This window comes from Xenopus tropicalis, chromosome 2 (assembly GCF_000004195.4).
Source record: "Xenopus tropicalis strain Nigerian chromosome 2, UCB_Xtro_10.0, whole genome shotgun sequence".
Classification (NCBI taxonomy): Eukaryota; Metazoa; Chordata; class Amphibia; order Anura; family Pipidae; genus Xenopus; species Xenopus tropicalis.
Window position 1 is genome coordinate 142,488,345 of NC_030678.2, and position 15,511 is coordinate 142,503,855.

The 15,511-nt window shown below is 40.7% G+C and overlaps 2 protein-coding genes across 3 annotated transcripts in view; both read right to left on the bottom strand.

Moving 5' to 3' along the window:
* galnt6.1 (polypeptide N-acetylgalactosaminyltransferase 6) overlaps window positions 1-12,681 on the bottom strand; it is a 54,538-nt gene extending 41,857 nt beyond the window's left edge. The window contains exons 1-2 of one of the 2 annotated variants that reach the window (XM_018091706.2): window positions 12,306-12,681; window positions 11,904-12,030 (exon numbers count right to left, since the gene is read on the bottom strand). The gene's annotated coding sequence lies outside the window, so the exon portion shown is untranslated. The remainder of the gene's footprint in view (window positions 1-11,903; window positions 12,031-12,305) is intronic. The other variant, XM_002933693.5, reaches the window with a different exon arrangement.
* On the bottom strand, window positions 1,874-6,045 carry LOC105946561. The gene is made up of 2 exons (XM_012957836.3): window positions 4,992-6,045; window positions 1,874-2,596 (listed from the first exon to the last, which is right to left on the bottom strand). Exons 1-2 carry the CDS (start codon window positions 5,397-5,399, stop codon window positions 2,366-2,368), a joined length of 639 nt encoding a protein of 212 aa, XP_012813290.2. The 5' UTR covers window positions 5,400-6,045; the 3' UTR covers window positions 1,874-2,365.
* Window positions 12,682-15,511: the final 2,830 nt, after the last annotated feature.

Below are 15,511 nucleotides of genomic sequence, written 5' to 3' on the forward strand. Positions count from 1 at the left end.
TGGCATAAAAACTCACCAGATTATTTTGCTTGCAAAGGTATTTGTCACTTGGAGAGCAAATGGGGGCTATGACAGGATAAATCTTGTATGGGATAGTTATTGCACAAGGTGTATGTTTTATGGAAAAATAAATAAAACATATAGCTTGTATATTCAATGTATAAAAAGAATCAAAGTTAGAAATGGTTACTTTGGTTATTAAATATTTTGTAAACTTTGCTATTAAACTTTGTTAACAAAATGGCATGAGCCGTCTTCTTTTTTTGAAAGGTAAATTCAAGTGCAAAATGAGAATAATATGTAATACTTCTGATTCATGTAAATCAAACAATGGCAATACAGGGGGTTTGAACAGCATGACTTAGTCACTATCCAACCCTCCAAAAACTGTGAAAATCACTCCCATTCATGAGAGCCTGGATGTTTCGCTGCCCTTATTAAAAGGCTGGCATTAATTTGCTACCGAAATACTTTTAATATTCAATATTTTGAATGTGAATTGCCACAGGTGGCACTTCACATAATCACACAAAAATGCACTGGGGGACATTTTCACAAGGAGTGAGTAATATACACTGTGATTTACATTAAGGGCTGTGACATGGTATTTTGTTTCTTTGCAGACAATAAAACCAGTGTGCGCCATTGCCATAAAGTGTTTATTGCATTACAAATTACTGTAGAGTTCTATTTAAATACAACAGAACTCACTGGTGATCTATTATAAGTGTCCTAGGACAATGGAAAATTAAGGCTAGTGCTGGAATTAGTGAAATTTTCCACTGATTACTTTACATTGTATGTAACAGTAATTTTGCTGCTAATCCCACCTCTGTGTCATAAGCACCACAATAATGGACTATATGAGAAGCAATTCAGCACACTTATTTCTTTGCACTATTTCACATGTAAGAAACACATGATCTAACACTATCCTTGGGAATACTATAGGAATTTGGCACAGGAGGGGGTGCACACTGCCTTGCAGGCTGTACATAACTCCAATGGGAACCGTTATTTCTATTCCACTGCAGAATTTACTGCAAAGACCTCTGATGTGTGTCTGACAAATATATTGCTGCCTAGGTCTAGTGCTCATTAGGTACAGCTATGTGGGGGGGGGGGCAGTGTGTGGGCACTTGCATTACATTATAAACACTACATTGCGTGTCATTCAACTGTGTAAGTTGCTATAGATTTGTGCACTTCATGTGTCAGACATAAAGTATAGGCAGCCTCTTGCCAGATAGGACTGTGATCTGCACCTTGGGACAGATTTATAATCCAGTGCAATGTTCTCATGTCCAGTGTTCACTATGGGATGGTAAAATTCAGAACAATGGCCATACTAAAAGTTCTAAGCATGCTCTAGTTTCAGACCCAGTTAGATGCATGTGTTTCTGTTATATAGAGGGCAGGTAGTAACTGTGATTAAATTGGCAGGGAAAGAAAACAATGATGGCAAAATATAGCAGAGGTAGCGCCTGATTTCATTAGGACACAGGAAACTGGGTAAAATAAGTTAAAGTTTTTCACTGGGCCCTATTCTGAATACATTTGTTCCTACTGTTATGCAGCTTTGTAAGAATGCGGCTAAAATAAAGCAAAAATTTAATTACAGGTATAGGACCCATTATCCAGAATGCTCGGGACCAAGGGTATTCTGGATAAGGGGTCTTTCCATAATTTGGATCTCCATACCTTAAGTCTACTAAACAATAAAACATTAATTAAACCTAATATGATTGTTTTGCATCCACTAAGGATTAATTATATCTTAGTTGGGATCAAGTACAAGGTACTGTTTTATTATTACAGAGAAAAAGGAAATCAGTTTTAAAATTCTGAATTATTTCATTAAAATTGAGTCTATAGGAGATGGGCTTTCCGTAATTCGGAGCTTTCTGGATAACGGGTTTCCGGATAAGGGATCCCATACCTGTACAATCATAGCAAAACACTATAGGCAAGTATTAGTTGTGTTTCATAAATGTTAACATTAAAACAATTAATGTTGTTTTAAACCAGGCTGTTATCCAGTGCTTGATCTACCACAGAATGAGAACTCCTAGTATCCAAACCTAAGTTAGCTACTAAATGGAAGTGATTAAAATGCAGTTAATAACCATTCACATCTTTTATCTATAGTTTCTCATATGCTCAACATTAATAGCAGTAGACCCAAACCTCTGGACACTTATACTGGTACGATTGTTAGTGATTGTTATGAACTGTTTTATATTGCTTCAAACATGCATATTTGTATTATCCTCTTATATGTTAGGTAAAATTTCATTTCTCAATTTGCTGTAAAGGTCAGTCGCATAAAAAGGCTCTTCTGGGGCTTCCCAAGCGGTTTCTTCCATTAGTAGGCAGCACAAATCAAAAATTGTTTTGTCACAAGGATATTGCCCCTTTGGAAGACACTCTTCTTTACATACACTTCAGCACTATCAACAGGTTTAAGTTGATCTTCTACTCCATACACACCAGGTAACAGATACAGAAGTGCAGGTCTCCCTGCATAGGTCGTTTGTTGGCTACTTTGTCTGATAGTGTGGGAGTTCCACGTCTGTCCAACTTCATCAAGTTCATCCTGAAATATATAGAAGAAGATACAAAGGTTGTCCTAAGTCTTGTGGTCAAAGAGGACATATTGCAAGTCTGATCTCACAAGAGGCTGGCCATAAAAACCTGAGTGATCAGTTAGAGGGCCCCATGTGGATGGTGAAATTACACTGAGTGAGGGGTATATTTATCATGCTGTGTAAAAAGTTGAGTAAAACATTACTGGTGATGTTGCTCACAGCAGCCAATCAGATGCTTTTCTTTGGTTTTCTAACTTTTGAAATCTAATTGCTGATTGGTTGGCCCGGGCAACATCACGGTAATGCTTCACTCCACGTTTTAAAAAAACTTAATAACTATACCCCTGACTAGCTAGAAAGCAAACAAAAACATATTACATGAAAATGTAGAGGAGTGTGGCTCCTGATAATGTGGCTTAGATTATGACTTTCCACATGTGGCAATGGAGTTTAATGGTGATTCTAATATTTAGTTCAGATCAATGAACTCCAACTAGTACAAGTTACTTAGTAGCAACATAACATAGAAATATAACATCCTGTGACATTAATATGCATATGCTATGAAAGTTCTGCTACAAAAAAGAGCGCCATATAAATTGAATAAAATACACTGCATATTAAGCTGGGTTAGTGATGTCCAACTTCTGTGGTGCTGAGGGCCGGAGTTTTGACCACTCCCCTTTTTTAAAATACACCCACTTCAAACCACACCCATGTTATCTCAAGAACTTTTAAGACCATGCCCACATTAAAGGAGAAGGAAAGGAAAAACTAAGTAAGCTTTAGCAGAAAGGTCTATTTAAATACAGCCATAAACACTCACAGAAACGCTGCACTGAGTCCTCTATCAAAATAAAAACAGGATTTCTTATCTTCCTTTGTGTAAACATGTTCTTCTGTGTTAGACTTCCTCTCTTAGAAATATCCTTCATTCCTGGTGCCCAAGTCTGCGGAGCACTCTCCTGCTCCCCCCTCCCACAATAAAGCTAAGAACTCCCTCCCCCCTCCCTTAGGAATGTGTGATCTGAACTATAAAGTCTAGAGCTGTAGAAGGAAGCTACTTAAAATGGCAGCTGCTGTCTTAAGCAAAGGGAGAAAGTTTCTAGAGTGGTTTACTCAGGTATGGGAATAGTTTCTGCTAAATAAATATAGTGTTCTAGGTGGCACTAATATGGCGAATCTATTGGCAGTAAAATGCCAAAATGACTTTGCTTCTCCTTTAATGGTGGTTGCGCAGCAAAAACACAAATGCTTGGTGCTCACTGCGGGGATATCAACCATTATTCATATGTAAAATAATTATATAATGATATATATTATTATTATCAAATCAAGACGCACCCTTAAATCCATATGCCTCCTCCTCCCCTGTGGATAGCACAGCAACCCCCAGCACATAATTACATACCTTAGGGACCATTTAATGGCTATTTCCAACAAACTTCCAGAACAAACCCCTGCCAGCTTCTCCTCTCACAGGCAGCATAGGGCAGGCAGAGTATGGCACACACAGGCAGCATAGGGCGGGCAGAGTATGGTACACACAGGCAGCATAGGGCAGGCAGAGTATGGCGCACACACTGTGTGTCCTATGCTGCTTGTGTGTGCCATACTCTGCCTGCCCTATGCTGCCCCAGACAGGTGGGGGCCACACAGAGGGGGGGTCGCGGGCGGCCAGTTGGACAGCACTGAGCTAGATTAACAAAGAGCAGCTCCCTGTTTGTGCTGAATGTGATAGGATTCAAGATAATCTAAGCAAATTCATGCGGAATCTTCTTTCCGAGTCCTGCTTTGTGATCAAGAGAGACAGATAGATGGCACATTGACAGATTGATAATTGATTGACAGATAGAAAGATAGATGACAGACAGATAGCTAATAAAAGATAGATATACAGATATAAAGACAGATAACAGACAGGCATACAGATAGATAGATAGATAGATAGATAGATAGATAGATAGATAGAAAAATAGATGACGATGATACCAATACACTGACAGGTATATAGGTAGACATACAGACGGAGAGAGATACAGAGACAGACAGATGATAGATAGCAGACCGACTAGATACAAGACAGACAGATAGCTAGACAGACAGATAGACAGGACAGGAGACACATTGGCAGGATTAAACACTCAACAGGGCTTCTTCCTTACTGGCTATACTTTTGGTAGCTGGTGAAGACTGGACTGGCCTATACCAACTGACCCTGCTGTCTGCTCCTCACACCACTTACTACCAAAAGGCAGTGTGCAGCATTCCCCAGGGTACAAGTGCTAATTAAATGAGAACTAAGAGATGCACTCTTGAGACCCATAGCTATTCTGTGTAGGATAAAACAGTCATAAATCATTTTAACATTGGCCTAACCAACAGTAAAAAAATAAGCCTTACCTGTATAAGGTTTAAGAAGCAGAACTGGATGAGACTTTTGTCCAGAAAATTTCCTGAGAAATGACCGTCATTTTGAATGGTTTGGAAAAGATTGATCCAGAACTGAGCATTTTGCTTCCTCAGTATACTCCACCATCCTTCCATGCGCTGATTAGCTGTACTGCGGCCATGCATAAAACTTCTTTCACCAGCATAATTATCAGTTTGCGGTCTCCTTAGAAATTTCTGCATTTGTTCTATATGACCATTTTCTGTGCCATGATCGGCACAAATTCTCTCTGGACATCCATCTCTCAGGGTGACAGCATCAATGAAATAATTAGCAATTACTTTGGGGTTACTGTTGGTAGTAAAAGCTTCCATCCAGATTACATAAGCCATCCATACAGCCATTAATTGCAATTCCATATGGTTTTAGTTTATCATAAGAATCTACGTGCCAAATAGCATTGGGACCTTGACTGTGGTACTGACGCCTTCGTAAGCAGTGAGCAGTTCGTAAACACACTCCCTCTGGATCAATGGCGGCTACAATCTGCCTTACTGTTTTTTGGGTCACAACAAAACCTCTGTGAATCAGACGTAGATGTAGCCACCGATACCCTTGCATCTGTCCTGATCCTTCAATTTTAATTACATCAGCAATGTCTGTGTAATTCTTTCTCCTATAAAGGCCAAGTTTCCTACATAGCTCTTCAGTGTTCTGTAACTTATTATAACACCATGACCATGTGCTAAAACGGTAAGGATCTCATTGTTACTTAATCCAAGTCTAAAATTAAACTGCAAATCAGTTTCTCTGTCAGTCATTGTAAGGTTAAAAGCACGTTGTTCTGCAAATGTGAGGCGTAGTATGTATGTAGTAAATGTAGCCCAAGTGCCCTGCTTTACCTTACTGACTGTAATGTCCTGTGTAACACAGCTGCAAGCAGGACTGCACCCAGGACTGCAGTAGCAATGACACCTTGTGATAGGAAGAGTCCGTTTTTTTTTGTTTTTTTAACAAACCCTGCTGTTAAAAAAGTCATAATTATGAGATTAATAATTAAAATTTTGACTTTTTAAAGTCATAATTATGAATTTTAATTCACTGGAATTTTTTTTTTTGGTGGCCCTACTGCTCTTCCGTAGGATGCAGCGCCTCCAGAGGGGAAAGATTTTTATGGTTCCCTAAATGCTCCGCCCCACCACTGCCACAGACTTGCACAAAGGTCACAAAACCTGACCTTGAGGATGTGCATTGCATACAGTTTCTGTAATAAGCCTATTAGGTAACAAAAAAGGAGACATATTAGATAAATAGAAAAATCCCTAATTTTGTAGGCAATTATGAATAATATATGGCGCAGGTTTCACTTTGGGCGAAACATTAATCCTATCCTATTGGAGCTCCCTATAGATCCTATCACTTCTCTGTCCCTGTTTCAAATGAAGTGTGGGGTGTCCTAATAGTCCCTGCCAGAAGCACAGCAGGAGGGGATTAGCCAATCACAGCCTTGCACTCACACAAGCAAAGACAGGCTTCAGTTCCCTATTTGCTCAGCCTAGCTGCTGATTGGTTCCTATCCTACAGTGCAGTGTACTGAGAGCCGCCGGCTCCCCTGAACATCCAGAGAATTCAGCCAGCAGGAAGTGGAATAGATGGACTTGTGGGGTTTTGCTGGAATTTCTCAATAAATCAGTCCAAAACACAACTTTTTTAAGCACAACCCTTCTATATTTAGAGGAGTATGATTCACTGGTACATTCTTATTTTTTTTATTATTTGTCTCCTTTAAAGGAGAAAGAAAGGTAAAAAACTAAAAAAAACTTTATCAGAAAGGTCTATGTAAATACAGCCATAAGCACTCACAGAAACGCTGCACTGACTTCTCTGAAAAAAGATTTCTTGTGTCTGTAATTCCTGTGCCAGAGACAAGCAGCTCTCTGTTCTCTCCCCTCTTCTGCTCCCCACTCCCTCAAGAATGCTAAGAACTCACTTCCCCCCTTAGGAATGTGTATCTGAGCCAATCAGCAGGAAGCTGACTCATAGTCTTACTCACTGAGCATGGTCACTTGGTTTGGGTGTATGTGCAGGAGTGAGGCATTATGGGAACTTTCTTTACACAGCTCAGCGTTTTTTCTTCCTGTGTGGCTTCTGCTCTTCTGAACAGGTAAAATATGGGGAGACTTAAGGGCACTATTGAGACAACTGAAGGTATGCCTGCAGCTTGAGATTAACTCTTTACTAGCCTTTCCTTCTCCTTTAAGGGCCAGGGCTAGGGCTGGTATTACAAGTTTACTGACATGCAATGATTACATTGCCCCTTACTATCCCCCCCTTTTTCCTAAAGTTTTCCTCCTGTGGCACTCAACTTTTAACACTCTGGCCTACATGGTGGTTTGGAAAAGATTGATCCACAGGCAGCATAGGGCAGGCAGAGTATGGCACACACAGGCAGCATAGGGCAGGCAGAGTATGGCACACACAGGCAGCAGAAGGCAGGCAGAGTATGAAACACACAGGAAGCATAGGGCAGGCAGAGTATGGCACACACAGGCAGCAGAGGGCAGGCAGAGTATAAAACACACAGGAAGCATAGGGCAGGCAGAGTATGGCACACACAGGCAGCAGAGGGCAGGCAGAGTATAAAACACACAGGAAGCATAGGGCAGGCAGAGTAAGGCAGTCTAAGGTGTGAACAAGTGAACAATGTGAGTGCTTGCAGCCTAAGACTGAGTTGTGAACAATGCATGGGGTCAATAATGCAGGGACTAAAAAGTGTGTACAATTCAGGGGATTACATCCTGAATCTGAGGTGTGAACAAGGCAGGGGCCAGTTAATTTCAGCACTGATACCATTTAAAGCTTCACAAGGGTAAGCAATTACAGAAGCCAGATAAGTGGGGGGCCACCAGTTAGACAGCACTGCCCTGTGGCATGCTTATTCAGCCATGGCTACAATTTTGCTCTATTTACATGTATACTTTATATTTTTGAATGAGTATGTTCCTTTGCAACTTCTGTTAGTATGTAAGAATGTATATGCTGCAATAGGCACAAAAAAAAAAAATATATATAGTATATATGGAGCATACAATGAGCTGACTAGACTACATATCCAAAAAGTATACACATATTAGAGTGCCACAGACCCTTTACGGGTAAGCTTTAAGGCAGGAGCAATATACACCCATACCAGGCTTGTTTTTCATCTTATTGCAAAATCATACAAATTTCTTTTTCTTTGAATACTGATGTATGCTATTAAGAAACATCAGTTTGTTCCAAGAGATCATGGACATGAATATGAGCAAGAAGTATAAGGTTTATTCATGTTTGGGAACACATTGCTTATTTACCAGCCTAACAGTTTTGAATTGATCTATTCTAGTCCGGCAATGCCCGGCATTTATTTAAAAAAAAAAATTGATGAAAAGGCTGCAACGCAGGATAGTCAGGATGGTGTATAAGCAGCCCCAAACAAGTTCCAAAGAAATTCAAGCTGTCCTGCAGGCTCAAGGAGCATCAGTGTCAGCACGAACTATCCGTCGACATTTACATGAAATGAAACGCTATGGCAGGAGACTCAGGAGGACCCCACTGCTTACATAGAGACATAAAAAAGCAAGACTACAGTTTGCCAAAATGTACTTGAGTAAGCCACAATCCTTCTGGGAAAATGTCTTGTGGACAGATGAGACCAAGATAGAGCTTCTTGGTAAGGCACATCATTCTACTGTTTACTGAAAATGGAATGAGGCCTACAAATTAAAGAACACAGTACCTACAGTGAAATATGGGGGAGGTTCAATTACGTTTTGGGGTTGTTTTGCTGCCTCTGGCACTGGGTGCCTTGAATGTGTGCAAGGCATCATGAAATCTGAGGATTACCAAAGGATTTTGGGTCGCACTGTAGAGCTCAGTGTCAGAAAGCTGGGTTTGCGTCTGAGATCTTGGGTCTTCCAGCAGGACAATGGCCCCAAACATACAGTATATCAAAATGCACCCAGAAATGGATGGCAACAAAGCGCTGGAGAGTTCTGAAGTGGCCAGCAATGAGTCCAGATCTAAATCCCATTGAACATCTGTGGAGAGATCTTAAAATTGCTGTTGGGAAAAGGCGCCCTTTCAATAAAAGAAACCTGGAGCAGTTTGAAAAGGAAGAGTGGTCCAAAATTCCCGGTGAGGGGTGTAAGAAGCTTATTAATGGTTATAGGAAGCGACTGATTTCAGTTATTTTTTTCAAAGGGTGTGCAACCAAATATTAAGTTAAGGGTGCCAGTAATTTTGTCCAGCCCATTTTTAGAGTTTTGTGTGACATTATGTCCAATTTGCTTTTTTTCCTCCCTTTTTTGTTCTGTTCCAATACACACAAAGGGAATAAACATGTGTATAGCAAAACATGTGTTACTGCAATACTTTTCTGTGAGAAATACTTGATTTTCTGGAAAAATTTCTGGGGTGCCAACAATTTGGGCCATGACTGTATGTAACACGTAATAGCCTCTGGCAGTTGGCCCTGAGATGTGATATCAAATAAGCCATGAAACACTGCAGATCAAGCACAATAATTTATATGTTGAATGTGAGCATCAGATGGCATAATATGTACAATAGAATAAAATGTTATGAAACTGCAAGCTGAAAAATGAATATAAAAAAAAACCTGGGCAGCGTGACTGCTTAGTATTAGAGTATTACATACTCTCCAGTAATCATGATGAGGCCAATTACAGTGTTAGTCTGCCAGAAAAAATAAGTATTGCACACCAAAATGGTTTAATTTAAATTATTGACCTTAGGTGTCATCAGGCTAATGCTTCATTTTTAAGCACGAAAAGTCAAATCTCTGTGGTAATCTTTAAATAAAAATAATTAAATATGGGCAGATATAAGTGGGCATACTTATTGAAGCCCTCTGTTCTAAAGTCTTTAATTTGTACATGTATGGGACCTGTTATCCAGAATGCTCGGGACCTGGGGTTTTCCGGATAAGGGATCTTTCCATAATTTGGATCTCCATAACTTAAGTCTGCTAAAAATCATTTAAATATTGAATAAACCCAATAGGCTTGTTTTGCCTCCAATAAGGATTAATTATATCTTAGTTGTGATCAAGTACAAGGTACGGTTTTATTATTACAGAGAAAAAGAAAATTAGAATTATTCAGTTATAATGGAGTGTATTGGAGGTGGCCTTTCCGTAATTCAGAATTTTCTGGATAACGGGTTTCCGGATAAGGGATCCCATACCTGTACCTGCACAGTACTGAATATGCCCAGGTGTAGGCACATGCAGCACATTTCTGCCCCAAACTGCATGCTCTGGCCCCGTGTGGCATAGCCCTAACAGAAAGCCTACCCACAAGGTGTAGAGGCTGTTATAGCAGAAAGAAAGGACCAACATCATATTAATGATTAATTAATATGTAAATATGATATTGAGCAGGCAGGTGTTTGTAATATTTTCGACAAATGGTGTATATAACTGCGACAGCATGTCAGAGGCACTTTAATTACAGTTTTCACTTACTTTGGCTATGCAAAATAAAATATCAAAAGGGTGTGTGAGGCATCATGCCTATACATGGTATGCAAATATTTCCATCAACTTTAGCCTTGCATTTGATTGGTTAAAAAAAAAAAACAAGAAAATGTTCCGGGGCAAAATGTAAAAAAAGGAATTGTCCCTGGAAATTAGAGAAATTAAGGCAAGCTGGCAGCTGTGGTGTATTGGCACAAACACATGTCAATGACAGACAGGCACATGGCACCATCATACTGAGGCTGCTTGCAGGGTATCCAATCATGAGGACAATATGGACATTTCTTTCAAGGGCCAAACACTTCAATAGTTACATACAGGGCACTGAAACTGTTTTTTTGCAGTCTTAACCCCATATGTAATAAAAGGCACTAAGTTTGTTCAGCAGCAGTAACCCATAGCAACCAATAAGATGTTTGCTTTTAAACAGGTGACCAGTAAATTCTACCTGCTATGGGTTATTGCTCCTGGGCAGCAGATCCTTAAGATCTGAAGAACTAAATACATAGTTGGTGATTGTTTTTAACATGTTCATTCCATACCCAAGATTTGTGTTAGATAAAAATTAGTCCGCTTTCTTTCAAGATATTTAACAATATAACATCTTATTATATAGCAGAAATAAAATTAAAGGCAACTGTCACAAACGTACTATTCTGCAAATTTCCCTTCATAGGATATGGAGGTTCCATTCTTGTAGATGCTGTGAGAAGTTATGAAATCCAAACTCCCTACAGAGTAGCTCAAGCTTTTAAAAGTATTATTATAAATCAGTTTGAAAACACAGACATGTTCCGCTGCTATGTACATAATACAGCACTGCCCAGAAGGGCTTACAATCTAAAGGGATGGGGAAAAGGGTATACTGCCAACTACAAGAGTTCATTGTACGAAATGTATGCATTAAATGGGTTTTCAATCAGTAGTGTTTCCTAAAGACAAAGTAGGAATGTGACAAGTTGTGTCTATGATGTACAGGTCCAAACTGCCATTGGTTGTGAAACCAGATATTTTGCTGCTCAATTAATGGAGTGCCATTGGGCAATAGCAGGGCTGGCTGGGCAGCTTCTCCCTCCAAGAAATGCAATGTGTCTCCCATTCATTTACAAATCTAAACAGCACCAGTAAATCCAGCTCTGCACAAATCAAACAAGATGACAGTCCCTTTTGTTGGCTGATGGCTGTTATCCATACTGAAAATGCCCAGCCCCGCTATTGATGTGTGTGTCACAATACAACCCACAACAGGATGTCAGTAGCACTACTGTCACACATAATAGCCTGGAATATCATCTTTTTAAACTGTCTAAACAAGTGACACTGCTACATATATAAATAAGTCAGCCCGTGCCCTTTATTCGAGTCTTTTATTGCTGTGGCATACCTTCACTTTCCTGGGTTTCCAAGAGCTGCTGTGGCACTACAAATCTGTCCCAGCTATCTACCAATAATCCATGGGTGTCAGGAATTGAGAAAGATGGGAGCTGCAGTTCTACTATCACAGCCTGTCCCTGGAATAAATAAAAGTCAGAGAGAGCTTAATGCTGGTAAGGCTGGCACCACTTAGAAATGCTTCATCTAATACAGGATGCCAGTGCCAGGCAGCATGCCATTCCTGCACTGCCACTAACTTATTCTTCTCTGGGCACAGCACACTCTATGGCAACTCAATAACCTCCTTTTGAGTCACACAAAGCAACAGAGTGCATTTCAGTCAGGCCCCAAAGGGTTACAGTTGCACAGTGTATAGGTCTCAGTCCCAGCATAAAGGTAGCTCACATCTTACCTTTCCTCCTGATCTGGCCCACTCTCTAAAGCAAGGGGCTCCAAATGATGGATGAAGAGAGGGATGTGACTCTCGGACACTGAGCTGCAGGCGAGGAAACTAAAGGAGGAACTTGCGAGGGTGACACTTGCCTTTACCAGCAGCCTATAACCCCGTCACTGCTACTCCAGACTGTAACCGCACTGAACTCATTCAGGAAATGATCTGATGATGTGAGAAGGAGGGTGCAGCGCTCACAAAGCGCAGATGAGGAAAGGGCCAAAGCGCAAATTACCTGCCTAGAGAGGGCGGGGCCAAGGGGACACTTATCCCTCAGCCAAACAGGTGTATCCTAGTGGGAGGCCGGGCAGGGCGCCGCAGGGTCCTAGAGTTTGCGCTTTAAAGAGAGGCGGCAGCAGCCTATCGCTTCGCGGTTTGGATGTCGCTCAGTGGTTTTATCAATCGCACGCTAACCCTCTTCGTGCTTCGTATTTGTGTTTTCTGAGAAAACCTACTTTGACTGTGACCTTAAATTATGAAACGACTAAATTATTGCAATACTTTTGGTCGTTTTTTTTGGGAGGGGTGGTGTTTCACAAGGCAGCCATAAACAATATACGTAAAGTACGTTGTTACTAGTTTGGTTAAACGCTGATACGAAGGAAGGAAGAGGTTTTTCTAAACTACTACTATTGGTAATACAATATGAATCCGAGACAACCAATCAGCATGTAGCAGTTACTGACAGCAAATAAGGAAAGCCGACCTCTGATTGGTTGCTACGGGTTACGAGATGGCACAAACTTTGCACCTGTTGCTACTTTTGCCTGCCTGTAGTATAACAGCACAACACAAGCAAAAGTCTGTAAATGGGTTTTATTATGAATATATGTCTTTCTCTTTAGGTCATCTACTAGTCTACCTCTAGAAATGTATTTATTTTGGCATGGGGCCTGGACCCACATACATACCTCCCAACATTTGAAAAATGAAAAGAGGGACAAAAAGATTGAATCTTTTATCTTTTATATAGATGAAATGGCGGGATCAGACGCAAATGTGCTATACCCTCATACTGAACGACCTAAGGAAAACAATATAGCAACTCCTACGCACGGGCGCAACCTTATAAAAGGGCCTGTTGCCGCGGCATAAGAGAGAAGGAGCCGCTGGAGCTGGCGAAGACTTTGTATGTTGAGTGCACACTCTGCGTAGGGAGCGGCGGTACTGTCTGGGTGCCCCCCTGGGAGTTGGTGCCCAACGCAGAGTGCGTACTCTGTGTATAGGGAGCGGCGGTACTGAAAGTATATATTGTGTTTATATGAATTTTGTGACTTCTAATTGCAACCTTTTATTCTATTGTATTTTAAATGGGCGCCATGCGCAAGAAAAAGCAGCATGTTTCATCCAAAAAGCTGCAAAGAAGTGAATATAATGAAACGCAACACATGTTATCACCTGTTATTACATCCTTGCTATGCAAATATAATATGAAGATAATACATGACTGATATTCATTGGCCAAAATAAAGTTTAAAGGAGAAGGAAAGTCAAAACCTATTAAGCACACTATTAAATAGTACTACTATTGCTGTGTAAAAACGCTATATTCCTGGCTTGCCTAATGAAAGATTTACAGAGATACACATACTAAAACCTACATACTTGTTTCAGTGAACGGCGCCGCCATCTTGTCCAGCGTGTCTGTGTGGGCTGAAAAGCACAAGCCAGCCCCCCCTCCGATCCCCGCTCCTGCCACAAAGCATCCGCCGCTCCCCGCTCCTGCCACAAACCCCCCCAGCTCCACAAATCCCCCCGCTCCTGCCACAAACCCTCCGCCGCTCGCCGCACCTGCCCCCCGCTCCCCCCACCTGCTTGTCACAGAGTTCTCCGACACTGCATCGCCATGGCAACTGGACGCTCCTGCTGTGTGCGCATGCGCCGCCTGCAGCAACAAGTCACCAAGTCTTGAAGGAGCGATGCATTATGGGAATCTTCTCTACACTGCTCAGCGTTTTTTTTTTCCTGTTTAGCTTCTGATCTTCTGAACAGGTGAAGTATGGGGAGACTTAAGGGCACTATTGAGACAACTGAAGGTAAGCCTGCAGCTTGAGATTAATAACTCTTTATTAGCCTTTCCTTCTCCTTTAATAATACATTGAAACATTGCTATGCTAGCAACCTAAATAGGTGCCAAAAAATGCACTCACCTGAAATAATTGCACCCTGGTGCAAATAACGCCAGCTATTGCAAGGCAGATTTGGAACATCACACAAAAAATCTCTAGCAGAAAGCTATGAGTTATAGACAAAGTTTAGCAAGTGGAAGTCACAGTTACAGAAGAAAATAAACACTGTTTCCTTAGCTGAGCTTCATTGTAATGAATGTACCATTGCACTTGCAGTCCCTGACTCCCTGTAGAACAGACATTACCAAGACAGAGAACAACTTATCTCTGACCCAGCGTGTAATACTACCCAGGCTGATCAGATTTGTGGGGGTAATGAAATGGGGGTTCGATTTAGCATCTGAGTGTGTTGGAGAGTTTCCTGTACACCAGTGTGATAGAGAAAAGGGGTTGGATAAAGTTTGAATGGGAGTGTGTGAAGGAAGGAAATGTATTCTAGATAGATGATAGAGGCAAATACATTGATCAATAGATACTGACTTAAATAACACCAGACATTTAAAGAAAAAAAAACTAATTTTTTGTTTTCAAATAAATAATGCAGATTTGATATTTTTTTTGCGCAGAGTTATTGGTGAACGTGTTTACTAATTGATTGCCAGGCGTCAGTAGTTCCTAAGCAATATGTAAGTGTCCAACATACATTACTCTACTTTTGCTGTAGAGTAACATTCCCACATTGTTGTGAGGCAATGAAAAGCAATTTTTGTAGAAGCTTTAACTAATACAGGTATAGGACCTGTTATCCAGAATGCTTGGGACCAAGGGTATTCCGGATAAGGGGTGTTTCCGTGATTTGGATCTCCATACCTTAAGTCTACTAAAGAATGAATAAAACATTAATTAAACCCAATAGGATTGTTTTCCATCCAATAAGGGGTAATTATATCTTAGTTGGGATCAAGTACAAGGTACTGTTTTATTACTACAGACAAAAAGGAAATCAGTTTTAAAATTCTGAATTATTTGATTAAAATGGAGTCTATATTGGAGATGGGCTTTCCGTAATTCGGAGCTTTCTGGATAACGGGTTTCCGG